Source organism: Lingula anatina, chromosome 4 (genome assembly GCF_051362555.1).
Source record: "Lingula anatina isolate TDL-2025a chromosome 4, LinAna3.0, whole genome shotgun sequence".
NCBI lineage: Eukaryota > Metazoa > Brachiopoda > Lingulata > Lingulida > Lingulidae > Lingula > Lingula anatina.
The window spans coordinates 29,632,828-29,659,413 of NC_141770.1; the positions used below are offsets into that span (position 1 = coordinate 29,632,828).

The 26,586-nt window shown below is 40.5% G+C and overlaps 1 protein-coding gene across 3 annotated transcripts in view; it reads left to right on the top strand.

The window, feature by feature from the left end:
• Positions 1-26,586, top strand: part of LOC106173696 (uncharacterized) — a 56,439-nt gene that overhangs the window by 14,937 nt on the left and 14,916 nt on the right. For all 3 annotated transcript variants that reach the window (XM_087010918.1, XM_087010917.1, XM_087010915.1), the window contains exons 22-33: positions 190-384; positions 506-641; positions 1,141-1,259; positions 21,488-21,682; positions 22,136-22,327; positions 22,703-22,903; positions 23,164-23,406; positions 23,741-23,929; positions 24,157-24,357; positions 24,828-25,079; positions 25,589-25,828; positions 26,303-26,494. In XM_087010918.1, coding sequence (XP_086867044.1) covers positions 190-384; positions 506-641; positions 1,141-1,259; positions 21,488-21,682; positions 22,136-22,327; positions 22,703-22,903; positions 23,164-23,406; positions 23,741-23,929; positions 24,157-24,357; positions 24,828-25,079; positions 25,589-25,828; positions 26,303-26,494 — 2,355 coding nt within the window. The remainder of the gene's footprint in view (positions 1-189; positions 385-505; positions 642-1,140; positions 1,260-21,487; positions 21,683-22,135; positions 22,328-22,702; positions 22,904-23,163; positions 23,407-23,740; positions 23,930-24,156; positions 24,358-24,827; positions 25,080-25,588; positions 25,829-26,302; positions 26,495-26,586) is intronic.

Sequence of the window (26,586 nt, forward strand, 5' to 3'; positions counted from 1 at the left end):
CTAAGTTACAAAGATATTAACTTGTTATTTTAAGGTCACATGAACAGTTAGATAGCCTTCATTGTATAACAGTGTCATAGAAGAGTGAAGATACATATATATAGATTAGATGCATATTATATAATTGTCAATTTTGGGTGATGTCTGCTGTACAGCTGGATATGATTATGATCTTAAACCCCATTTCAGATGTCAGCTGCCAGGCAACCTTTTCTCTTCAGCATGGTACAGTCAGTCCTCCATTGTGCCAGCAGGGAGGGGCAGTGCGCTACGGGACCACGTGTGTCTTCACGTGCGATAATGGGTACATACAGCATGGATCTTACGCTGCACAGTGCATGGACTCTGGAAGCTGGAGCACAGCCAGGAAGACAGCATGCACAGGTAATGGATTAGGACTTATTTGAAATAAAAAAAAAATGGCTGAGATTTTTTTCAATTATTTTCAGATAGAAAAATTGTGATTATGATAATAAAATCAATATTTCATCATTAATGTCTTCAGACAATGAGCCTCCCCAGTTTACTGCCTCATGTCCACGCTATGTTGATGTCACTGCACCAAGTGGTCAAGTGACGGCTTCCGTGACATGGACGGAGCCCATGGCAACAGACAACTCCCATAATGTCACTGTGAAAAGGTACTATATATATATATGTTGACTTCTTGTGGCATGGTTTTATTTGGTACAACTGGAATTAGTGGAAGTTAGTTAAATGTCTTATCCTTTTCCATGCAGTTTGCAGTTGTGATCAAGTGAAAAGTTTTGTTTTGATATAATGATTCACAGCATGATGTCAATTTTTCAGACAGGTAATTTAGTCATATTTTATAGACAACTGTTATAAAAAATCATGAATTTTATTTGAAAGCTGAAACAAGGCTTTTATTGAAAAGGTTTTGCATACAGCCAAAATATCATTTATATTAGTGTTCTGTTTGTCCAAATTACATGTACTTTTTTTATAAAATATGTCTTTAAAACTAAATCTGTGATATATTTTGGCATCATTTAAGTCACATTCAATTGGATATCTGGCAAAGCTCACATTTATTTGAAATATCAAACATAAAAATGATAAATAATAAAAGCAATAAAAAGAAATGAAAACTTAAGAAAATGTCCAATCACCTTCCAGACAAAAGGGTCACAAGTCACCAAGTAGCGTATTTCAAGAAGGAACAACCAGAGTGACCTATATCGCTACTGATGGTGCAGGACTTTCCTCACAGTGTGATGTGTATATACGGGTTGAAGGTGCAGTTTTTCAAGAAGATTTTAATTACAATACTGAAACTTGTTTGCTTAGCATTTCTATTTCCGCCAATGTGAGAGAGATTGAATCTATTAAAAGTTAATTCTGAAAAGGACTAAAACACCAGTTACATATATTTATAACAGTGTACTTGTGAGAGTTATAGCCAGATTGAGCAATATTGTAATTTTTATGTACAGACACAGATGTGTCTGTACATATAGCCGTCATCTGCGTCTGTCGTCGCCGTCGCCGTCGTTGCCTTCGTCGCCGTGCACTTTTACCGATAACACGATAAGTGGAAAACTGTTTTTTCTTTTGGCTTGAAACTTACAGAACTGATGAATATTCATAATATGCAGGTCAAGTTCGAAAATCAGCATGATCGGGTCACTTATAGGGAATTTATGCTGTTTTTTCACTTTTTCAGCATATATGCAGCACCGATAACACGATAAGTGGAAAACTGTTTTTTCTTTTGGCTTGAAACTTACAGAACTGATGAATATTCATAATACGCAGGTCAAGTTCGAAAATCAGCATGATCGAGTCACTTATAGGGAATTTATGCTATTTTTTCTCTTTTTTCAGCATATATACAGCACCGATAACACCATAAATGGAAAACCGTTTTACCTTTTGGCTTAAAACTTACCGAACTGATGAATATACATAATACGCAGGTCAAGTTTGAAAATCAGCATGATTGGGTCATTTTTACTGAATTTAGGCTATTTTTTCACTTTTTTCAGCATATATGCAACACTGATAACACGATAAGTGAAAAACAGATAGGCCAATTGTCATAATACTGTAACGTTCCCCCCCCCTCCGTTTTGCATTCCAATACAACATTTTCACTTTATCTCTTCAGAAATTCACTTTGGAAGGGTTAGCGCTTACGTACCTGCCCTCCACCTTTATTTGATTCCCCCTACTACAATTGTTTCCGTCGATTGAAAGAAAATTTAATCTAAAGAAGACAAAACTACCGATACAGTGCATCGACGATGCATGGAAGCCGTCATATATGCCACTTCATGCTGACCTACGCCGTACGCGAAGCTCGTGCTTCACGCGACTGATGACGTCGCCGCGTCAGAGTATAAATAGAGAAGCGCGCTGATGGAAGCGTCCTGTCTGGCTGTGTAGAAGGAGAAGACGGAGAAGTCAGAGAAGAATCTAAGACAGAAAAGACAAAGAAAAGAAGAACCAGCAGTGAGTGTTAGGGCAGCCCTTAGGGGCTAGCCCGCTTCATTTTTTTTTATTATTATTTTTTTTATTTATTTAAAGGGGGGAAACCCGATAAGGAATTTAAATGTTCAGTAGATTTAACGGTAGATCGTAACCGCATTTATTCCATTGCTAGATTAACGTCGAACTATTATGGAAAATTTATTTCCATGCAGCCCCAGTTGTCATTGCTAACTGTAACAGTTCATACTGAGTCCGATTATGGACACAGATCAGTTAAGTTGGTTATTGTTACTGCAGTCGTTTTATTGACAGCAGTAAGTACTTAAGTTCGTTATTTTCACAGCCGTCGATCCCTTGACAGCAGTGCGTAATTAAGGCTAAGCGTAGGGTAGATTTTCTTTCTTTATTTTATTTTCGCTTATTTTTTCCTTTCTAACAATTCCATGTCGTCATTTATAGACCACATCATTTCAGTCATAGCTAAGTCATGTTGTCGTCGAAGACAACGTTAGTAATTCCATGTTGTCATATAATGACCGCGTCAATCCCGTCATAGTTAAGTTAGGTCGTCTTTTAAAGACAACTTCATGTTGTCGTCGGAGACAACGTTAGTAATTCCATGTTGTCATATAATGACCGCGTCATTTAAGTCATAGTTAAGTTAGGTTGTCTTTTAAAGACAACTTCATGTTGTCGTCGGAGACAACGTTAGTAATTCCATGTTGTCATATAATGACTGCGTCATTCCCGTCATAATTAAGTTAGGTTATCTTTTAGAGACCACGCCATGTTGTCGTCGGGGACAACGTTAGTCATTCCGTGTTGTCATATAATGACCGCGTCATTCACGTCATAGTTAAATTAGATTGTCTTCTAGAGATAATTTCATGTTGTCGTCGGAGACAACGTTAGTCATTCCATGTTGTCATCTAATGACCGCGTCATTCCCGACATAGTTAAGTTAGGTTGTCTTCTAGAGACAATGTCATGTTGTCGTCCGAGACAACGTCAGTCATTCCATGTTGTCATTTAATGACCGCGCCATTCGGGTCATAGTTAAGTTAGGTCATCTTTTAGAGACAACGTCATGTTGTCAGTCATTCCATGTTATCATTTAATGACCGCGTCATTCCCGACATAGTTAAGTTAGGTTGTCTTCTAGAGACAACGTCATGTTGTCGTCCGAGACAACGTCAGTCATTCCATGTTGTCATTTAATGACCGCGTCATTCAAGTCATAGTTAAGTTAGGTCGTCTTTTAGAGACAACGTGATGTTGTCGTCCGAGACAACGTCAGTCATTCCATGTTGTCATTTAATGACCGCGTCATTCAAGTCATAGTTAAGTTAGGTCGTCTTTTAGAGACAACGTCATGTTGTCGTCTGAGACAACGTCAGTCATTCCATGTTGTCATCTTATGACCGCGTCATTTAAGTCATAGTTAAGTTAGGTTGTCTTTTAAGGACAACGTCATGTTGTCGTCAGAGACAACGTCAGTCATTCCATGTTGTCATCTAATGACCGCGTCATTTAAGTCATAGTTAAGTTAGGTTGTCTTTTAAGGACAACGTCATGTTGTCGTCAGAGACAACGTCAGTCATTCCATGTTGTCATCTAATGACCGCGTCATTTAAGTCATAGTTAAGTTAGGTTGTCTTTTAAGGACAACGTCATGTTGTCGTCAGAGACAACGTCAGTCATTCCATGTTGTCATCTAATGACCGCGTCATTTAAGTCATAGTTAAGTTAGGTTGTCTTTTAAGGACAACGTCATGTTGTCGTCAGAGACAACGTCAGTCATTCCATGTTGTCATCTAATGACCGCGTCATTTACGTCATAGTTAAGTTAGGTTGTCTTTTAAGGACACATCATATTTTCGTCAGAGACAACGTCAGTCATTCCATGTTGTCATCTAATGACCGCGTCATTTACGTCATAGTTAAGTTAGGTTGTCTTTTAAGGACAACGTCATGTTGTCTTCAGAGACAACGTCAGTCATTCCATGTTGTCATCTAATGACCGCGTCATTTAAGTCATAGTTAAGTCATGTTAACTCTTAGTGACAACGTCATGTTGTCTTCAGAGACAACGTCAGTCATTCCATGTTGTCATCTAATGACCGCGTCATTTAAGTCATAGTTAAGTCATGTTAACTCTTAGTGACAACGTCATGTTGTCTGCAGAGACAACGTCAGTCATTCCATGTTGTCATCTAATGACCGCGTCATTTAAGTCCTAGTTAAGTCATGTGAACTCTTAGTGACAACGTCATGTTGTCTTCAGAGACAACGTCAGTCATTCCATGTTGTCATCTAATGACCGCGTCATTTAAGTCATAGTTAAGTCATGTTAACGCTTAGTGACAACGTCATGTTGTCTTCAGAGACAACGTCAGTCATTCCATGTTGTCATCTAATGACCACGTCATTCCAGTCATGGTTAAGGCATGTTGTTTGTTTTAGATATAACGTCGTAGGGTTAGCTTCAGCGCTTGCGATGAAGCTTAGTTTAACTAAAGCGTAACCTAACGCTAGGTCCTTGTTTTGTGTTATCTACTAATGGAATCAGTGTCCAGTGTTACCCTAGTATATGGGGGGAGGATTTTACTGTACGCATGATAAGTTGTTACGATAGTATATGGGGGGAGAGATTTAACCACATTTATCTAAAGTGATAAGACTGTGTACAGGAGGGCGGTTTTTAAGGAAATAATGTTATGCACGCCGGCGAGCTATGTTGGCTATGGATGGACAAGGTCGGCATAGTGAGTCTTTCAGAGGGAGTTAGGGACCTCTTTAAATTTCTCTAGCTAGTGTAGGCAATGCTAAGATATAAAACCATTGTAAGAAGTAAATTTCATAGTTGAATAATCAGTGTTTAGCACAGTGCATAGTGGGAGAGCTACTCTCCGGTTAAGGTTACTAATCAACGTGATTTGAGTTTCTTTGAGTTAACAGTTGGCTGGGCGGAACCTCTTCAGTGTCTTCCGGGCCATGGGCTTATGCAGCATAACGGTCTGGGACCCCTTGGTAGAGCTGTGCCAAGGATGTTGCAATTATTGTGTATGACGACCCCGGGTGAAAAGCCGGCCGGGTCCGGGGCGCCATAGTAGAGCGGACGTCCACTTGGGTCTGATGCCGAGTTCCAGCCCAAGAGTGTTCCTCCCGTGTGAAGGGAGTCGACTTACCCCGTGTGAAGGGGCAGATTTTGCTTTTGTTTCTTTAGTTCAGTGTGTCCATCCGGAGGAGTCGAGTGGATGCCAGCCGACTGTGACCTTAGAAACGGAGACGTGGTGAAGATTGTCCAACCCCTGCCACGGGACGTAAGGCCGTAGCGGGCCGATCCCTTACGGTGCTTCCCTGCGAACCCCCGTCCCCGCCCATGCGAGTTCGGAGATTTCACACGGAACAGACGGTGCTCAGGGAGTGGAAAATGTGGGCTTGTGATATGCGAAGATTAACCTTGCTCTTTCGGTGCCAACGATCACTGGTCCCGAGTCAAAGGGTTTCAGCGCCGCCAAGATCTCCACTGATTGGTTTGAAGGCCGCGGCGATCCCCCGCGCCCTCGTCACTGGTGACCGGAAAGATTGTCAGTATTGAGTTGGTATCACTTGACCCGCACCCTTGCGCATTTCTGGTAGAGAGTATCGCCGCATCCACATCAGAGCTGGTGAAGCTGGAATCGGGCTGTCGGGAGAGGGTGCACACCGAGAGCTGACTTGGATTCCCCTAGCGACTGCGGCCGTGCGATGCGGTATGAACTCCCTACCATGAGGACATCATCTTGAAAAGAGAATTACAGAACGGACAGCACCACGGAGATGAGTGACACTACGCGAGCCACGACGCTACCATAAGAAGACTACGTACGGTAATTCATATGAGAAGATACGCTATCTACGGGAACCGCTGCGCTACCCATAAGAAGAGTACGCGAGCCACGACGCTACCATAAGATGACTACGTACGATAATCCATATGAGAAGAAACGCGATCTACGGGAACCGCTGCGCTACCCATAAGAAGACTACGCAAGCCACGACGCTACCAGAAATGTCTTCGTTGTCTTCGTTTTACTACCCAGATGCTGTCGTCGCGCGCAACATTTGAAATTTATGAACTTTAATGACCATAAGTCACGTCAAAGGATACTTGGAAATGCATGAACTATTGTGGCCATAAGTCACGTTTATATTGCATGAATTTTTGTATTCAATGTTTGGAGATTTAATAATCATATTGGAAATGTAATGCATGTCTTTTTATTTCCGAAGGTTGGGGATAGACTTTCCCCAAGGTACAGGCAACATCAATCCCACACCGCGTCGGTGTGTCGTCGCCGATTCGAGGCGGACGGCCGCGTCGCGTTACATTGGTGGCAGCGGTGGGATTGTATCAATTACCTTCGGAATTAAGGCATGTAAGCTTACGTATACAAAATTACTGAATCAATTCCTTTAATCTCAGAATTCCAAACAATGGCAATGAATACCAGAAGTCGCACCGCTGAGGCTGAGGAGAAGACCAGCGAAACCATTTTGCGGTTGGGAGAAGATAGACCAGAGACGACTGTTGGTGCCAGTGACATCACCCTTGAGGACGCTGGGGAACCCCTCATCCGCCCGAGACCTGTTAGCGAGCTGCCGGGAGCTAGGGACTCTGAAATCATCCAGTTTGAGAGGGCTACTCAAAGGGGAGGAGCGCCAGTGAGTTCCAGTTCGACTACTATCCGTCCTGAAGAAGTAGTGACAGGGAGCGTCCCGCGACCATTGCCTTCTCCAGTTTTGCTGCAACCCGGGTTAGGATTGACCCCTGACAAGCGTCCGAGTTACGTCCCCGACAGATATGATGGAAACCTACCATGGTCCGACTACCTTTGTCATTTCGAGAGTTGTGCGAAGATCAATGGATGGGACAATGAAGAGAAAGCGTGCTACCTAGCAGCGAGCCTCAGGGGGGCCGCTCAGGCAACGTTAAGCGATGCGCAAGGGGAAGGGAAAAATATTCCTTACCACCAGCTGGTGAATCTTCTTTCTCAACGCTTCGGGCCTGGTCAAGGGGCCGAACTTTATGTGGCTGAACTGCGGAGTCGCAAGAGGAAGAATAATGAGACTTTAAGGGAACTAGGGCAGTCAATCAGACGGCTCACAGCCCTGGCTTACCCTGAATTAAATCGGGAATCGCAAGACAGATTGGCCAGAATCCATTTTCAGGATGCGGTGGACGATAAAGAATTGAAGATGAGGATCTTCCAGGCACAGTGCGGTACCTTAGAAGAGGCAGTCAGAGTAGCGGCAGGGATGGAATCCTTCCTGGAAGCAGAAAAATTGAAGGACGGCGGGAGACGGCACCTGAGAGCTACACAAGTGGTGAAAGAAGAGGAGGAGAGCCAATTGGAGGAACTGAAGAAAGAAGTCCAGGCGCTAAGAAGACAGCTGAGTAGCTATGACCGCCCAACCAAGTCTATGGGTCATGGACAATGGAGGGACAGAGATGTGCCGCCACGCCGTCCCGGCTCTCAGAAGCAAGCGGCCAGACCTGTCAGTGAAATCACATGTTATAACTGTCAACAGATAGGCCACTACGCCAGGGACTGCCCAGAAAACAGACAAATGGGAAAAGAGCAGTGGTCTTCCCAGGGGACCGGGGCCAGACCCAGGACACAATAGAGGTCCCATGTGAATGCACACCTGTACATAAGTTAGTTTCAAACGGGTTATTTGTTACTGGAAAAATTTTTGATGTTGATGTTCTGTTTTTAGTTGATACAGGATCGTCTGATACGATCCTTAGCGAAGACTATTTTAAGAAGATACCTCTGGAAAGAAGACCCGAACTCCAACCCATGACTGAAAGAGTACAGCAGGCTGACGGCACACCGCTTCCTGTGTCGGGAAGAGCAAAGATTACTGTGGATGTCCAGGGCCGATGCACCGACCTTGATGTCATTGTTGCGAAGTTGAACAATCAAGGCATATTGGGCCTTGACTTCTTATTATCTACTGAAAGCATACTCGATTTCCAAACACTCAGCTTGCACTGTGATGGTGGAGACCTTCCTTGTCTTGATGAGAATGCGGAGCCTTATTGTGCCAGAGTATCCGTAGCAGAGACCATCACTATTCCAGCTGGGCATGAAGCGGTTTTAATGGGCGTCAAGGAGGACACCGACATTCAGCCAACCAGTTCCATAGGGTTGATGGAGCCAGAAGAAGATGACCGGCTTGCTAAACGCGGACTCATAGCGGCCAGACTTGTAGTTGACCTGTCTAAACCGACCTTTCCTATCAGAGTCTGCAATCCAACATCCGATGCAGTGATTCTCTACAAGGGGACGAGCGTGGGACAAGTGAGTGCAGTGTCAGAAGATCAGGTACAAGACACGGCTAGCAGTGGCGGCAAGGTTCGGACTTTGGTGAAGGCGGAAAAGCCGAGTGAAGTTCCTGAGTTCCTCAGGGATCTCTTAAATCGAAGCACCAAGTACCTGGATGAAGACCAGACTCGTGAATTGGAGAAACTGTTAGCTGAATTTCAAGACATCTTCGCCAAGGATGACTTGGACTTAGGGTGTACTGATGTGGTGAAACATGCAGTCAACACAGGTGATTCGGCGCCAATTCGTCAGAACTACAGAAGGCTACCTCGGCATCAACAGGAGGAAGCAGATCGTCAAGTGCAGGAGATGCTGGACAAAGGAGTGATTGAACCTTCAACCAGCCCATGGGCGTCTCCTATTGTCCTTGTCACCAAGAAAGACGGCTCTACTAGATTCTGTGTGGACTATCGTCGCTTGAATTCTGTCACTGTCAAAGATTCATACCCACTACCTCGCATTGACGATACCTTCGACGCCCTATCTGGAACTCAATGGTTTTCGACATTCGACTTAGCCAGTGGATATTGGCAGGTTCAGCTGGAGGACGAAGCCAAACGCAAGTCTGCATTTGTCATGAGAGGTGGTCTCTACCAATGGAAGGTGATGCCCTTTGGGATGTGTAATGCTCCTGCCACGTTTGAGAGACTAATGGAGCAGGTGATGAGCGGCTTACATTGGAAGAGCCTGTTGGTGTATTTGGACGATGTGATAGTTTTCGGTAAAACATTCACCGAAGAGTTGCAGAGAGTACAGGAGGTCTTCCGACGCCTCAGGACAGCCCGAATGAAGCTAAAGCCAAAGAAATGTCATTTATTCCAGTCAGAGGTGACCTATTTAGGGCATGTGGTGTCCAAAGAAGGCATAAGAACGGAGCCAGAGAAGATCAAGGTTATCGAAGAATGGCCTACTCCAATCAATGTGACTGAAGTGCGGAGTTTCTTAGGACTGGCGTCTTATTACAGAAAATTTATCAAGGGTTTTGCCAACATTGCCAGACCTTTACACCGCCTCACGGAAAAATCATCACCTTTCATCTGGACTGAAGAATGTGAAGATTCCTTCCGGGACCTTAAGAAGAAACTAATCACTTCTCCAATACTAGCCTATCCCCAACCAGAAGGAAGGTATATCCTAGACACTGATGCTAGCAACGCAGGCATGGGAGCGGTGCTCTCTCAGGAACAACATGGCAGGGAGAAAGTTATAGCATATGCCAGCAAGACTTTCACCAAGGAAGAGAGAAACTACTGCGTGACCAGAAAAGAATTTTTAGCCGCTATCTATTTCATGAAATACTTCCGACAGTATTTGTATGGTCAGGATTTTACGCTACGAACTGATCACGCTGCGCTTACCTGGTTACTACGGATGAAGGACGCTGAGGGTCAGCTAGCTCGCTGGATCCAGGTGATTGAAGAATATCAGCCGCAACTGATGCACCGTGCCGGCAGAAGCCATGGTAATGCAGACAGTTTATCCCGTTACCCATGTCATCAGTGTGGTAGGGAAGATGAGCCCGAGCAGCAAGGAAAAATTCTCAAGAAGCGGTGGATAAGAAAGGACCAGTTACTTGCTCAACCAGCGTTTGTTAGAAGTGTCACCCTGTGCCCAGATATTTCTCTTTCTGAAATGGCAGAAAGACAGAGAGAAGATCCTGACCTACGAACCTTGGTAGAAGCCATAGAAAACAGTTCTGAAAAACCACAGTACGGGCTTGAGCCATGGTCACATACTACTCACGCCCTGGTCTCTAAGTGGGAACAGTTATCTCTGCATGCAGGTGTGTTGTGCCTCACAGAAGAATCCCATGATGGCTCGGTTAAGAGACCACTGATTATCATTCCAAAGAAGCTGAGACAGACAATACTCCAGGGATGCCATTCACATCCAACAGCAGGGCACCTAGGACCACGAAGGACCGTTGCGAGAATACAAGAACGCTATTGGTGGTATGGGCTCAGGGCTGATGTCAGATCATGGTGTCGAAGTTGCCATACTTGTCAGGTTCATCAGACTTACGGTAGGAAACAGAGGGGACCTCTTAAGCAGTCCTTTGTAGGTGCGCCCATGGAGCGACTTGGTGTGGATGTGCTGGGCCCCTTTCCCGAAAGTGACCGTGGAAACAAAGTTATATTGGTGGTGAGTGACTATTTCACCAAATGGGTTGAAGCATTCCCTTTACCCAACCAGGAGGCCACCACGATCGCCAGGACTTTAGTTGAAGAAGTAATTTCCAGATTCGGGACACCAGCCAGTTTGCATTCAGATCAAGGCCGAAATTTTGAAGCTAACGTCTTAAAAGAAGTTTGTACTATTCTAGGCATCTACAAAACCAGAACAACACCGTTTAATCCAAAATCCGATGGGCTGGTAGAACGCTTTAACAGAACCTTAGTTACTGGCATTGCAAAACTCCTAGAACCCAGTCGACACCAAAAGGATTGGGATGAGAAGATCCCTTTATTTCTTATGGCCTACCGCAGTTCGCGACACGACAGCACCGGCGAAACTCCAAATTTAATGATGTTAGGACGCGAGATTGATTTACCAGTACACGCGATGATTGAGGAACCTCCGGGTTCACCTGCATTACAAACCGACTACGCCTTGCAGTTGCGAGAAAATTTAAGTAATATCTGGAAACGAGCGAGAGAGAAGCTCAAGAAGAGTGCTGTTGTACAGAAGCGTAACTATGATTCTCGAGTACATTGGCAAGCGTATAAAGTGGGAGAAAAAGTATGGTACTTCGATTTCAACAAAAAGAAGGGTGTGAGTCCAAAACTACAACCAAAATGGACTGGACCATACGAAGTGGTGGATCGAATTTCAGACCTCGTATACCGGATACAGCTCAGCCACAAGCATAAACCCAAAGTCGTGCACTACGACAATTTAAAGTTTTGTCACTAACCCCAGAATGCATGGTTTCAATCGACACTTGTAGAGTCTCGAATTAGAGACTTACCTGAGTCGTGCGACGTCATGTATTCTGGATTTTCCATTTTCTGTTGTTTGTCTCTAACGCACCCCCCCCCCCCTTCCTTACATACCAGCAAAGTTGTTGGGCCAGTTTTACAGTACCTCTCACAGTAACTTACTCCTCTCTTTTCCTAGACATGCCAGGCTGTTTGTTCTGCAAAAAATCATTTTCGGACCGAAGCAACCGCAAACGCCATGAAAAGAGCTGCCTTAACTGCTATTGTGGATTGAAGTTCGTTGACAACAGAGTGTTGGTGGAACACTACAAAAGAAAACATGCTCAGAAGAAGGAAGAGACGAACCCAGCAGGTCAGACTATCCCAGAAGAACCTCCGCTGCAAGTAGATGTTACACCTGTCGAAGAGGCATCACTCATTCAGTCTCCTTCAACCAGCCCCAGGACATCTGAGAGAAAGCTCAAGGAAGGAACACCCCCACAAGAGTACCCAAGTTCCCTAGATGGGGAAGAAGACCAGCCAAGCAGCAAAGTCCCCATAAGAGCAGTTAAAGAGGGAGAAGTAGAGATGGATATGGTGGCGTTGTTCCAGAGAGTTAGGCGATTGCACGAACGAGAAATGCGCTATCCTGATGGGAGACGAGACATAGTTAGAAACTTTTATTTTTAATGAAGAAACTTTTACTTTTAATGAAGAAAAAGAAAACCAATAGAGAAAAAGATGAGAAGTTTTACGAATAAAAGGAAGAGAAAAGAAAACGATTAATAAAGTCTTGTTAAACTAAAAACGGAGTCTTATTTTGATTCAGGAGAATCAAATTTAAAAGGTTGGGGGCAGTGTAACGTTCCCCCCCCCTCCGTTTTGCATTCCAATACAACATTTTCACTTTATCTCTTCAGAAATTCACTTTGGAAGGGTTAGCGCTTACGTACCTGCCCTCCACCTTTATTTGATTCCCCCTACTACAATTGTTTCCGTCGATTGAAAGAAAATTTAATCTAAAGAAGACAAAACTACCGATACAGTGCATCGACGATGCATGGAAGCCGTCATATATGCCACTTCATGCTGACCTACGCCGTACGCGAAGCTCGTGCTTCACGCGACTGATGACGTCGCCGCGTCAGAGTATAAATAGAGAAGCGCGCTGATGGAAGCGTCCTGTCTGGCTGTGTAGAAGGAGAAGACGGAGAAGTCAGAGAAGAATCTAAGACAGAAAAGACAAAGAAAAGAAGAACCAGCAGTGAGTGTTAGGGCAGCCCTTAGGGGCTAGCCCGCTTCATTTTTTTTTATTATTATTTTTTTTATTTATTTAAAGGGGGGAAACCCGATAAGGAATTTAAATGTTCAGTAGATTTAACGGTAGATCGTAACCGCATTTATTCCATTGCTAGATTAACGTCGAACTATTATGGAAAATTTATTTCCATGCAGCCCCAGTTGTCATTGCTAACTGTAACAGTTCATACTGAGTCCGATTATGGACACAGATCAGTTAAGTTGGTTATTGTTACTGCAGTCGTTTTATTGACAGCAGTAAGTACTTAAGTTCGTTATTTTCACAGCCGTCGATCCCTTGACAGCAGTGCGTAATTAAGGCTAAGCGTAGGGTAGATTTTCTTTCTTTATTTTATTTTCGCTTATTTTTTCCTTTCTAACAATTCCATGTCGTCATTTATAGACCACATCATTTCAGTCATAGCTAAGTCATGTTGTCGTCGAAGACAACGTTAGTAATTCCATGTTGTCATATAATGACCGCGTCAATCCCGTCATAGTTAAGTTAGGTCGTCTTTTAAAGACAACTTCATGTTGTCGTCGGAGACAACGTTAGTAATTCCATGTTGTCATATAATGACCGCGTCATTTAAGTCATAGTTAAGTTAGGTTGTCTTTTAAAGACAACTTCATGTTGTCGTCGGAGACAACGTTAGTAATTCCATGTTGTCATATAATGACTGCGTCATTCCCGTCATAATTAAGTTAGGTTATCTTTTAGAGACCACGCCATGTTGTCGTCGGGGACAACGTTAGTCATTCCGTGTTGTCATATAATGACCGCGTCATTCACGTCATAGTTAAATTAGATTGTCTTCTAGAGATAATTTCATGTTGTCGTCGGAGACAACGTTAGTCATTCCATGTTGTCATCTAATGACCGCGTCATTCCCGACATAGTTAAGTTAGGTTGTCTTCTAGAGACAATGTCATGTTGTCGTCCGAGACAACGTCAGTCATTCCATGTTGTCATTTAATGACCGCGCCATTCGGGTCATAGTTAAGTTAGGTCATCTTTTAGAGACAACGTCATGTTGTCAGTCATTCCATGTTATCATTTAATGACCGCGTCATTCCCGACATAGTTAAGTTAGGTTGTCTTCTAGAGACAACGTCATGTTGTCGTCCGAGACAACGTCAGTCATTCCATGTTGTCATTTAATGACCGCGTCATTCAAGTCATAGTTAAGTTAGGTCGTCTTTTAGAGACAACGTGATGTTGTCGTCCGAGACAACGTCAGTCATTCCATGTTGTCATTTAATGACCGCGTCATTCAAGTCATAGTTAAGTTAGGTCGTCTTTTAGAGACAACGTCATGTTGTCGTCTGAGACAACGTCAGTCATTCCATGTTGTCATCTTATGACCGCGTCATTTAAGTCATAGTTAAGTTAGGTTGTCTTTTAAGGACAACGTCATGTTGTCGTCAGAGACAACGTCAGTCATTCCATGTTGTCATCTAATGACCGCGTCATTTAAGTCATAGTTAAGTTAGGTTGTCTTTTAAGGACAACGTCATGTTGTCGTCAGAGACAACGTCAGTCATTCCATGTTGTCATCTAATGACCGCGTCATTTAAGTCATAGTTAAGTTAGGTTGTCTTTTAAGGACAACGTCATGTTGTCGTCAGAGACAACGTCAGTCATTCCATGTTGTCATCTAATGACCGCGTCATTTAAGTCATAGTTAAGTTAGGTTGTCTTTTAAGGACAACGTCATGTTGTCGTCAGAGACAACGTCAGTCATTCCATGTTGTCATCTAATGACCGCGTCATTTACGTCATAGTTAAGTTAGGTTGTCTTTTAAGGACACATCATATTTTCGTCAGAGACAACGTCAGTCATTCCATGTTGTCATCTAATGACCGCGTCATTTACGTCATAGTTAAGTTAGGTTGTCTTTTAAGGACAACGTCATGTTGTCTTCAGAGACAACGTCAGTCATTCCATGTTGTCATCTAATGACCGCGTCATTTAAGTCATAGTTAAGTCATGTTAACTCTTAGTGACAACGTCATGTTGTCTTCAGAGACAACGTCAGTCATTCCATGTTGTCATCTAATGACCGCGTCATTTAAGTCATAGTTAAGTCATGTTAACTCTTAGTGACAACGTCATGTTGTCTGCAGAGACAACGTCAGTCATTCCATGTTGTCATCTAATGACCGCGTCATTTAAGTCCTAGTTAAGTCATGTGAACTCTTAGTGACAACGTCATGTTGTCTTCAGAGACAACGTCAGTCATTCCATGTTGTCATCTAATGACCGCGTCATTTAAGTCATAGTTAAGTCATGTTAACGCTTAGTGACAACGTCATGTTGTCTTCAGAGACAACGTCAGTCATTCCATGTTGTCATCTAATGACCACGTCATTCCAGTCATGGTTAAGGCATGTTGTTTGTTTTAGATATAACGTCGTAGGGTTAGCTTCAGCGCTTGCGATGAAGCTTAGTTTAACTAAAGCGTAACCTAACGCTAGGTCCTTGTTTTGTGTTATCTACTAATGGAATCAGTGTCCAGTGTTACCCTAGTATATGGGGGGAGGATTTTACTGTACGCATGATAAGTTGTTACGATAGTATATGGGGGGAGAGATTTAACCACATTTATCTAAAGTGATAAGACTGTGTACAGGAGGGCGGTTTTTAAGGAAATAATGTTATGCACGCCGGCGAGCTATGTTGGCTATGGATGGACAAGGTCGGCATAGTGAGTCTTTCAGAGGGAGTTAGGGACCTCTTTAAATTTCTCTAGCTAGTGTAGGCAATGCTAAGATATAAAACCATTGTAAGAAGTAAATTTCATAGTTGAATAATCAGTGTTTAGCACAGTGCATAGTGGGAGAGCTACTCTCCGGTTAAGGTTACTAATCAACGTGATTTGAGTTTCTTTGAGTTAACAGTTGGCTGGGCGGAACCTCTTCAGTGTCTTCCGGGCCATGGGCTTATGCAGCATAACGGTCTGGGACCCCTTGGTAGAGCTGTGCCAAGGATGTTGCAATTATTGTGTATGACGACCCCGGGTGAAAAGCCGGCCGGGTCCGGGGCGCCATAGTAGAGCGGACGTCCACTTGGGTCTGATGCCGAGTTCCAGCCCAAGAGTGTTCCTCCCGTGTGAAGGGAGTCGACTTACCCCGTGTGAAGGGGCAGATTTTGCTTTTGTTTCTTTAGTTCAGTGTGTCCATCCGGAGGAGTCGAGTGGATGCCAGCCGACTGTGACCTTAGAAACGGAGACGTGGTGAAGATTGTCCAACCCCTGCCACGGGACGTAAGGCCGTAGCGGGCCGATCCCTTACGGTGCTTCCCTGCGAACCCCCGTCCCCGCCCATGCGAGTTCGGAGATTTCACACGGAACAGACGGTGCTCAGGGAGTGGAAAATGTGGGCTTGTGATATGCGAAGATTAACCTTGCTCTTTCGGTGCCAACGATCACTGGTCCCGAGTCAAAGGGTTTCAGCGCCGCCAAGATCTCCACTGATTGGTTTGAAGGCCGCGGCGATCCCCCGCGCCCTCGTCACTGGTGACCGGAAAGATTGTCAGTATTGAGTTGGTATCACTTGACCCGCACCCTTGCGCATTTCTGGTAGAGAGTATCGCCGCATCCACATCAGAGCTGGTGAAGCTGGAATCGGGCTGTCGGGAGAGGGTGCACACCGAGAGCTGACTTGGATTCCCCTAGCGACTGCGGCCGTGCGATGCGGTATGAACTCCCTACCATGAGGACATCATCTTGAAAAGAGAATTACAGAACGGACAGCACCACGGAGATGAGTGACACTACGCGAGCCACGACGCTACCATAAGAAGACTACGTACGGTAATTCATATGAGAAGATACGCTATCTACGGGAACCGCTGCGCTACCCATAAGAAGAGTACGCGAGCCACGACGCTACCATAAGATGACTACGTACGATAATCCATATGAGAAGAAACGCGATCTACGGGAACCGCTGCGCTACCCATAAGAAGACTACGCAAGCCACGACGCTACCAGAAATGTCTTCGTTGTCTTCGTTTTACTACCCAGATGCTGTCGTCGCGCGCAACATTTGAAATTTATGAACTTTAATGACCATAAGTCACGTCAAAGGATACTTGGAAATGCATGAACTATTGTGGCCATAAGTCACGTTTATATTGCATGAATTTTTGTATTCAATGTTTGGAGATTTAATAATCATATTGGAAATGTAATGCATGTCTTTTTATTTCCGAAGGTTGGGGATAGACTTTCCCCAAGGTACAGGCAACATCAATCCCACACCGCGTCGGTGTGTCGTCGCCGATTCGAGGCGGACGGCCGCGTCGCGTTACAATACTCATAGGAGTGGCCAATCTTACTAAAACGAAGGTTGAGTTGGAAAATCAGCATAATCGGTCCATTATTTTAGAAGTTATGCTGTTTTTTCACATTTCCTCACATTCAATTCTTAGGCATGTTAACAGTCTCATTATTTAACTAATAAGATACGTAAAAGTGTTTGTTTGGCATTTCCTGCATCTTTACAACATTGTTAGTTGATTTTGTAAAAATGATAGTAAACCTGTTATCGTGTATTGTGTAATAAAGTGTCAAAAATGGAAATAAACACATATCATTGTAGTTTGTCAGATTCAATCATCCACTATGTTCAGAATCTCATAATGGAGGAAATTGGACATATAACACTGTCTTATTGATATTTTCCCATCTCATCAATTTTCTTAGTTGGTCATATAAAAATGGCAGTAAATTGATTATTTTGATATATGTAAAAAAAGTGTTGAAAGTGGAAAGAAATTAATTTCAGTACAGTTATCTCTTGTGTACATTTTGGCATTTTGAAGTTGTCACTCTGAACTTCCATGGCCCTGAAGACCTTTCCATATCAAATTTTCTGAATATCCATGATACTTTTATTTTATTATTAAAAATTGATGGTCATTATGCTGTTAAGCATTATGTAATATTGCATCAAAATTGAAGACAACCCCATTTTAGACAATGCCTCCACAGTGACCATTTAAGGAAAACCAAGTCACTTACTCTTCTCAAACTTACAGAAATGTAGCATAGCACAAAATTATAGCTTCAGTTGGAAAACCTGTTATATCGGTTAACTTTCTTGGTAATTATATAGTTTTTTGTTACAATTAAAATTTTCACATATGGACATTTTCAAGGTGTGACTTAGTCTTTGAACTTCCATTGGCTTGAATACCATTGCTAGTCACATCTTTTGAATAGTTATGATACATTTACTTTATTATTAAAAATTGATGGCCATTGTGCTGTTAAGCATTGTGTTAAATTGCGTAAAAGATGAAAAAAAAAACTTTTTTGGACATCGCTGCTGGGATGACCATTAAGGAAAAACCATTTTACTTATGATATTCTAACTTACTGAAAAGTTTCATAGGACTGAAGTGTAGCTTGTGTTGGAAATCAGTGTGATTGTTTTCTGTTTTGGAAGCAATGCAGCTCTATGGAGTGCTATATGGGGCTACTGTTTATGGATGGTGGTAATTGTCCCTTGGGATAATCACTAGCTAAATTCAGAGCTATAAAATTACTTGCCTAATTGATTTTCAAGTGCCCATTAAATAAGATTACATAAAACACACGTTGAGATTTCCCATTCAAGTCCTATAGGTTAAGCTCTCTTAACTGTGTCACATAATTAGGAATTGATGATAATTATGCAGGTAAATGTTGTTTAATATTGCAAATAAGTTTACAAAAGAAAAAAAAATTGTGTAATGCCAACATTAATGCTATAGATGAAAAACAGTGCCTTATTATCCTCAAACACATTGGGATTATTCATATCATGTTAATACAGCAAGATTAAAAGTTTGAATAGCAGCTTTATTGGAATTTTTTTTTTTTTTTTTTGTTTTCTTTTTAAATTTTTTCTAAACACTGGCATTTTCAACTCCCATCCACCTGAAGCTCTTCAGATTTTCTGTATTTCCACATAAGCAGTTGCATAGGTTTTTATGTCTTTAAACATTATGTAATATTATTTTATGCACTGTCAACATTTTTATGTACAGACACAGATGTGTCTGTACATATTGCCATCACCTGTGTCTGTCGTCGCCGTTGCCGTCGCCGATCATGTCGCCGTCGCCGTGCACTTTCAGCGTTAACACCATAAATGGAAGACAGTTTTACTTTTTGGCTTTATATTTACAGAGCTGATGAATATTCATAAAACACAGGTCAAGTTTGAAAATCAGCATGATCGGGCCATTATTGTAGAATTTATGCTGTTTTTTCACTTTTCAGCATATATGCAACACTGTTAACACATTTCAAGGAAAACTGATAGGCCTGTTGTCATGAAACTCACAGGAGTAATCAATCTTACTAAAACGCAGATCAAGTTCGAAAATCGGCATGATCGGGCCACTATTTTAGTAGTTATGCTGTTTTTTCACTTTTCAGCATATATGCAACACTGTTAACACATTTCAAGGAAAACCCATAGGCCTGTTGTCATGAAACTCACAGGAGTAATCAATCTTACTAAAACGCAGGTCAAGTTCGAAAATCATAATCGGACCATTATTTTATAAGTTATGCTGTTTTTTCACATTTCCTCAGATTCAATTTTTAGGCATGTTAACAGTCTCATTATTTAATTAATAAGATACGTAAAAGTGTTTGTTTGACATTTCCTGCATCTTTACAACATTGTTAGTTGATTACATAAAAATGATGGTAAACTTGTAATCGTGTATTGTGTAATAAGGTGTCAAAAATGGAAATAAACTCATATCATTGCAGTTTGTAAGATTCAATCATTCCCTATGTTCAGAAACTCAGAATGGAGAAAATTGGACATTTGACACTGTTCTATTGATATTTTCACATCTCATCAATTTTCTTAGTTGATCATATAAAAATGGCAGTAAACTGTTAATTTTGTTTTATGTTAAAAAAGTGTTAAAAATGGAAATAAACCCATTTCAGAATAGTGCTGTCTTGTTTCACATTTCCTCAGATTCAATTTTTAGGCATGTTAACAGTCTCATTATTTAATTAATAAGATAAGTAAAAGAGTTTGTTTGACATTTCCTGCATCTTTACAACATTGTTAGTTGATTTTGTAAGAATGATGGTAAACTTGTTATCGTGTATTCTGTAATAAAGTTTCAAAAATGGAAATAAACTCATAGCATTGCAGTTTGTAAGATTCAATCATTCACTATGTTCAGAAACACAGAATGGAGGAAATTGGACATTTGACACCGTTTTATTGATATTTTTCACATCTCATCAATTTTCTTAGTTGATCATATAAAAATGGCAGTAAACTGTTAAAATGGAAAAAAAAAAAAAAAAACATTTCAGAACAGTGCTGTCTTGTTTACATTTTGGCATTTTCAAGTTGTGACTTTGAAGTTCCATGGGCCTGAAGACCTTTGCTAGTCACATTTTCTGAATATCTATAATACTAATATTTTATTATTAAAAATTGATGGTCATTATGCTGTTAAACGTTATGTAATATTGCATCAAAATTTGGAAAAAATATTTTAGGCACTGCTCCCATGATGACCATTTAAGAAAAATCATGTCACTTACTGTTCTCAAACTTACAGGAAAGAAACATGGGACTAAAATACAGCTTCAGTAGGCAATGCAGTCTGCTTGGTAATTCTTTCTGCTAGTTAAACAGTTTTTTTTGTAAAAATTTAATTTTTCACATATTGGCATTTTCAAGGTGTGACTTTGAAGTTCCATGGGCTTGAAGACCCATGCTAGTCACATTTTCCGAAAATCCATGATACGTATATTTTATTATTAAAAATTGACGGTCATTATGCTGTTAACCACTATGTAATATTGCATCAGAATAGAAGAAAACACAATTTTGGGTGCTGCTGCCATGATGACCATTATGGGAAAACCATGTTACTGATGATTGCCAAACGTTCAGAAAAGAAATACAGGACTAAAATGCAGCCTGAGTTGGAAAAGCAGTCTAATTGGCTTCTTTTTCTGGAAGTTATACATTTTCAAAGTGTGAACTTGAACTCCCATGGTCCTGAAGCCTTATGCTTGGACACATTTTACTTACCTGTTGAGCATAATTAAAATTTGATGTTGAATTTGCAGTTTAACATAATGTACTTTTGCATCAGAATTGACAGTAGCCTATTTTGGGCATAGTTATTTCCTGCTTTTTGTCTGTACATTTGACAGCTTTGCTGCCTTGTTTTTTAGAATAATTGATCAGTATTATTAATTAATGATTTGTAAATAAATAGATTTCTGATAAGTGTCCATGCAGTTAATTGCTTGAAATAGATATCCATGTACCTTACTGATTTCAAGTTCACTTGTGGTTTTTAATATAATCAAAGTAATGCATGCAAGTTCATTTTACAAACAATCATATGAAAGTATAATAAAAGCTCATTTATGATATTCTATATTTTCATCACTTAGTACGTAAATGCCTCCCCCTCCCGCCTCCTCTACATGGAGAATATGACCAGTGCCAGGGTTTTACACCAGTAGGGGGCACCTGCAGCTTCAAATGTAATCTAGGTCACCAGCTTTCTGGGTCACGAGTCCGGACTTGCCAGTACTCTCCTGTTACTGACACTACCAGTTGGACAGGCACAGATTCCAAGTGTGAAGGTGGGTCAATAGGATTAATTAATGATAATATGATAATTAAATGTACTGGATGTGATTTTTAAACAGCCACAGTCTCAATAATTATAAATTTCATATTCACATTGTTTTTTCTTTTATGTGATGTAGGATTTTTATCAATCAGATTAAAAAATAATAAAGAAATTCTGCTACTGTAAAGTACATAGGATTGACACTCTTAATTAAGACAACCAGATTGCAACAGTAGCAGTTAAAAGATTTTCAATTTTTTTAATGGAAGGTACCAAGTTTTGATTTCTTCTCCTTTCTTATATATATATATATATTATATATATATATAACCATAATTGTTGACAGTAGTACAACAGTGATTTTATTAAATATTATTATTGTAATTTTCATTTATATAATTGTTACTATTATTATTGATATAATATATATATAGTTCTGATCAGTCATTGTTATCTGTGTCAGTTGTCACCTGTCCTGCACTGACAGTGCCTAACAATGCCATCAAGTCAGGGTGTATCAGGGAACCACCTGCCACAGAGAAGTTTGGGACGGTGTGCAGTTTTTATTGTCGCTATGGTTACGGTGAGGTGGGTAACCCTGTCGCCAGGTGTAAGGAGGACGGAGCCTGGGAGAGAGAAGACTTCAGGTGTGAAGGTTGGTGGGATTTTTTTTTCTTTTTTTTTTTACTTTCTTGCTTTTTTCTGTTCTTCTTTATTATTTTTTTTTTTTTGATGTTTTTAATGGATGAAATTTGATAATGCTCATGAGAGTATCATTTCTCAGATTTGGTGATTTTTCTCTGAGTTTCCATTTTCATCCAGTGATAAATGATACAGTAATTGTTTCAGTTGCACTTCATTGTCTTCTGAGAGAACATAGTAGAACGCTTTCATGATTAGACACTAAATATTTTTATATTAATTATAAAAGTGACTTCTTAGCTTGATGGTCTGCAATTAAGTGAATGCTCAAGACAATAATTATTGAATAGATAGAAATGTAATAAATAAATTGTGCATCATTTTCTAGTTCAGTCTTGTCCAGCTTTGACAGAAACTTCAGACTATAAAATTAGTCCAGCCAATTGCCTGTCTCAGCCACAGTTTCTGCAGAGCTGTGTTTATTCATGTCGGAAATCTGGTTATCGTCTGCGTCCAATTGGTCACGACTTTGTCACGTGTCTTGCTAGTGGAAAATGGACCAGAGATATCCAGAATCTAAAATGTGAAGGTGATGTTATAACATTATTTTGTCTTTTTATACTCGGTTTAAAGCTTGATTTTGGAAGGTGATATGTTTCAGTATTTATTTAAGATGTATATGAGTTTATTATTTTAGGTACTAAATATTTTGGATTTGACATATTCAGTTACATAACTTGGCAGTATCATGTTACAATATTTATCAGTAATTATAGTTTTTTCAATTGATTTCAATGGAGAAATAAAAGAAATTAAATTTATTTGAAGATTAATTTCAAAATTTTCCAGACATTGAAAAACCAAGATTTACTCGTTGTCCATCCGACATTTTCATCTATGCTGAGAAGGGCACAGACTCGGCCCTTGTCACATGGGAGACACCAGTCGCTGTGGATAACTCAGGAGAAGCACCAACTGTGACCACAAGTAATCTTCCATCTCGATTCTCATCTGGCAGTCATCGCGTGACGTACACAGCTGTTGATAGAACTGGAAATAGGCAGATATGTGAATTCACAGTCAATGTTGAAGGTATGTGCATTATTAAGATCAAAAGGCATCTGATTTAGGTAGCTACACAGATTTTGGTATAAAAAGTAGTGAAAATTTTGAAAAAAATGTTACTACATGAGTTTTTTTTCTGTTGATAGCTCTATTTGATAGAAGCAGTTTCAGTTTTGGCAGTTACTTTTATATGTGGACATTTATAGTGGAGAAATAAGTGGTCACAATTTGTTTTCTGACATTTGAAGAATTCTCAGATAACATGTTTTAGGATAATGCCAGCGTTTAAACAGTAATTGAATAACACTGTTAATAAAGAATTCTTCTTTGATATTGAACCTTTGCTGTTAATTTTTATCAGTTCGAAGATGTCCTCGCCTTCAACCCCCTGTGTATGGAATATTTGATGGACCTTGCAAAAACAGTTACGGCACCAACTGTACTGTGAAGTGTGTGGAGGGATATCGCCTACAGGGAGCCAGTACCATGACCTGTTCTCTGAGTGGGAATTTAATGTACTGGGACATGGAGGAACAACCACGGTGTCAAAGTATGGCAAGTTTTCAATAGGAAATTGTATGTCAGTGGGGATTAGGATGGGAATTTACCCTTTATATGATCCTTTTTACATGTTAAGGAAAAAATCAGACCAGCGAATATTTCATTAATTTACTAATATCATTTTTCCATCTTTTATATATATTAAAAAAATAAGATGTAATATATTCTTTCATATATATTTTTAAAAGAACTAAGATATAATATGTCTATTTGCAGTAACTGGCTGTCCTGCCCTGACTCCACCAGTGAATGGATTTGTGTACCCCGCGTTCTGTGCTGGTAACTACACCCCCTATCACGGCACTGTTTGTAAGTACTTCTGTAAGCAAGGCTTTAAGATGGACTCGCCAAGGAATGATGTTGTGTGTGGACTTAATGGACAGTGGAGTGGAGATACTTCTGTTGTCAACTGCAAAGGTAACTCATTTTTTTACATATTTTGCAATAGATATAAAGTAAGGCTGGTTGACTTCAGTCACTTCATTTTACCGCTTTCACGAACTCTCGTGATATAATTTCTTCTTTAAATGCTATAAAAAACTTTTAAAACTTTGCGTCAGAGCTCAGCTTTTACATTTTATCAGTTTAATTGAAATTGTGATCACTTCCCCCATTATTGTTAAAATTGAAATATTGTAAATACATAAATAATATAAGTTGATGAGACAGATGTAATTTTTATAATCACAGAAATAATCTTAATTATTGGTGCCAGGTTTCTTATTTGTAGCTTTTATATTTATATTTTATACATCTGAGTCAGTGGTCCAAGAATTATAGTCATTGACAACAAATATTATAACATACTACACTATGATTAATATCAAAATTTACTTGCAAACATGAGAATAAGTAAAAATATCACTGTATACTGTCTCGCCTTTCAGATGTCACCCCACCCCGCATTTTGACCTGTCCCGGATCAATAACAGCCAGTCTGAATGCCTCCACCCTGACAGCTATGGTGGACTGGGATGTCCCGCTAGCAGAGGACAACTCAGGACAACCTCCTCAGATGACTGTGTCACCAGCTGGGGTGGCGCCACTGTATGGTTTTAATACTACGACAGAAGTAGTGTACACATTTACTGATGATGCTGGGAACAGTGCTGAATGTAGCTTCACTGTCACTGTGCAAGGTACAGAATGCTTACTGCAGAGTCATGTTTTTTCACGATTTAATAATAAAATCCCATTTTGTTGATGCTTTTCCATCTTTACAGCCCTAAAATTCTTAATCCCAAGGTCACCAATTAAACCATTTCTTCTTTTTGCCAGCAAAATCGATATCTGTAAGATTCTTTTAAAGATGATCATATTGATAACTATGCTATTGGGTTCTATGGTGCTGCTAGTAATAGTGCAGCTCTAATTAAACTACTTTGATTGTAAAAAGGTAATTATGTGTACTGTATGTATTGTTCAATGTTTTGATAATTATGATTGATAAAGATGAAAATAATAATTGATAATAATGATAATACTGTAGGTGATGATGACAAAATAAATTATTAGTCATAATATAACAATAATTATATGAGGATGGAGATTATAGTGTCAGCAATGAATAAGATCATAATGGAGTATACTTATCATTTTAATAATAATAATAATAATAATAATAATAATAATAATAATACTATTTCAGAGGACATAGCCCCTATAGTCAGCTATTGCCCCTCATGGGTGAGGTCCCAGGCCAAAGGTCACCAGGCTTCAGTCTCATGGAGAATGCCTGTCTTCACTCTCCCTGACGGTTCTCTCCCTATCGTAACCCCCAGTATAAACAGTGGAGATTACACCTGGGGTAACCACACTATACAGTATAGTGCTCGCAACCCCAAGAATGGGAAAACATCTTTCTGTACTTTTATGGTGTCTGTTGAACGTAAGTACAGCAGTTAATTCTGCCTTGCGTTTGTTTGGTAACAAATGTTTGTAGGATTTGTTTCTGCTGTTGTTATTTAATTTTTGGCAAAAGATACTATAATATTGTTCATTTTTATGAGGTGTTAGTAGCTGGAGGAGACATAAAAGTTTTATATCACACAAAAGATGCCCTCCATTTTAAACCCCACCTCCCCCACAGAAAACATTGGTTTTGTTTTATGACAGATGGAGTAATATGTTGCGTGGTATTGTACTGTACCTGTAGTAAAAAAATCTTACATTCTCCTTTTTTCCTTTGTTCTTTATTAATAGTTCTAGTTGTATAAAAGTTGTTTCCTCTGTTTCCCCTTGATTTCTTTTAAGTAATAGAAAGAGCAATTTAGTGAAGTGTTCAATCTTTTCATAACTTTTTAAAAGATTTTTTATCGCAAGAAATTTTTCTCAAACATTTTTTTCTTTTAAATCATTGTAGCAAAGAGATGTGCCCCACTTGACCCACCTAAGAATGGAGCCCTGTCGTGTAACAACTGGGGTTTGGGGAAGTTCTGCTCCATGGCCTGTAACGAGAAGTGGGACATCCCCAGAGGAATCACCGCGGCTACTATGTTTGCCTGCGGCGCCAACGGGATATGGAAACCAACAGATGAGGTGCCTGACTGTGTGGGTACGTAAAACTTTTATACTTAAATGTTGAAATTGAAGTGCACTTGACTGGGAAAAGTGTTCAGTTGGTTTTGTCCAATGTAAGACTATCTA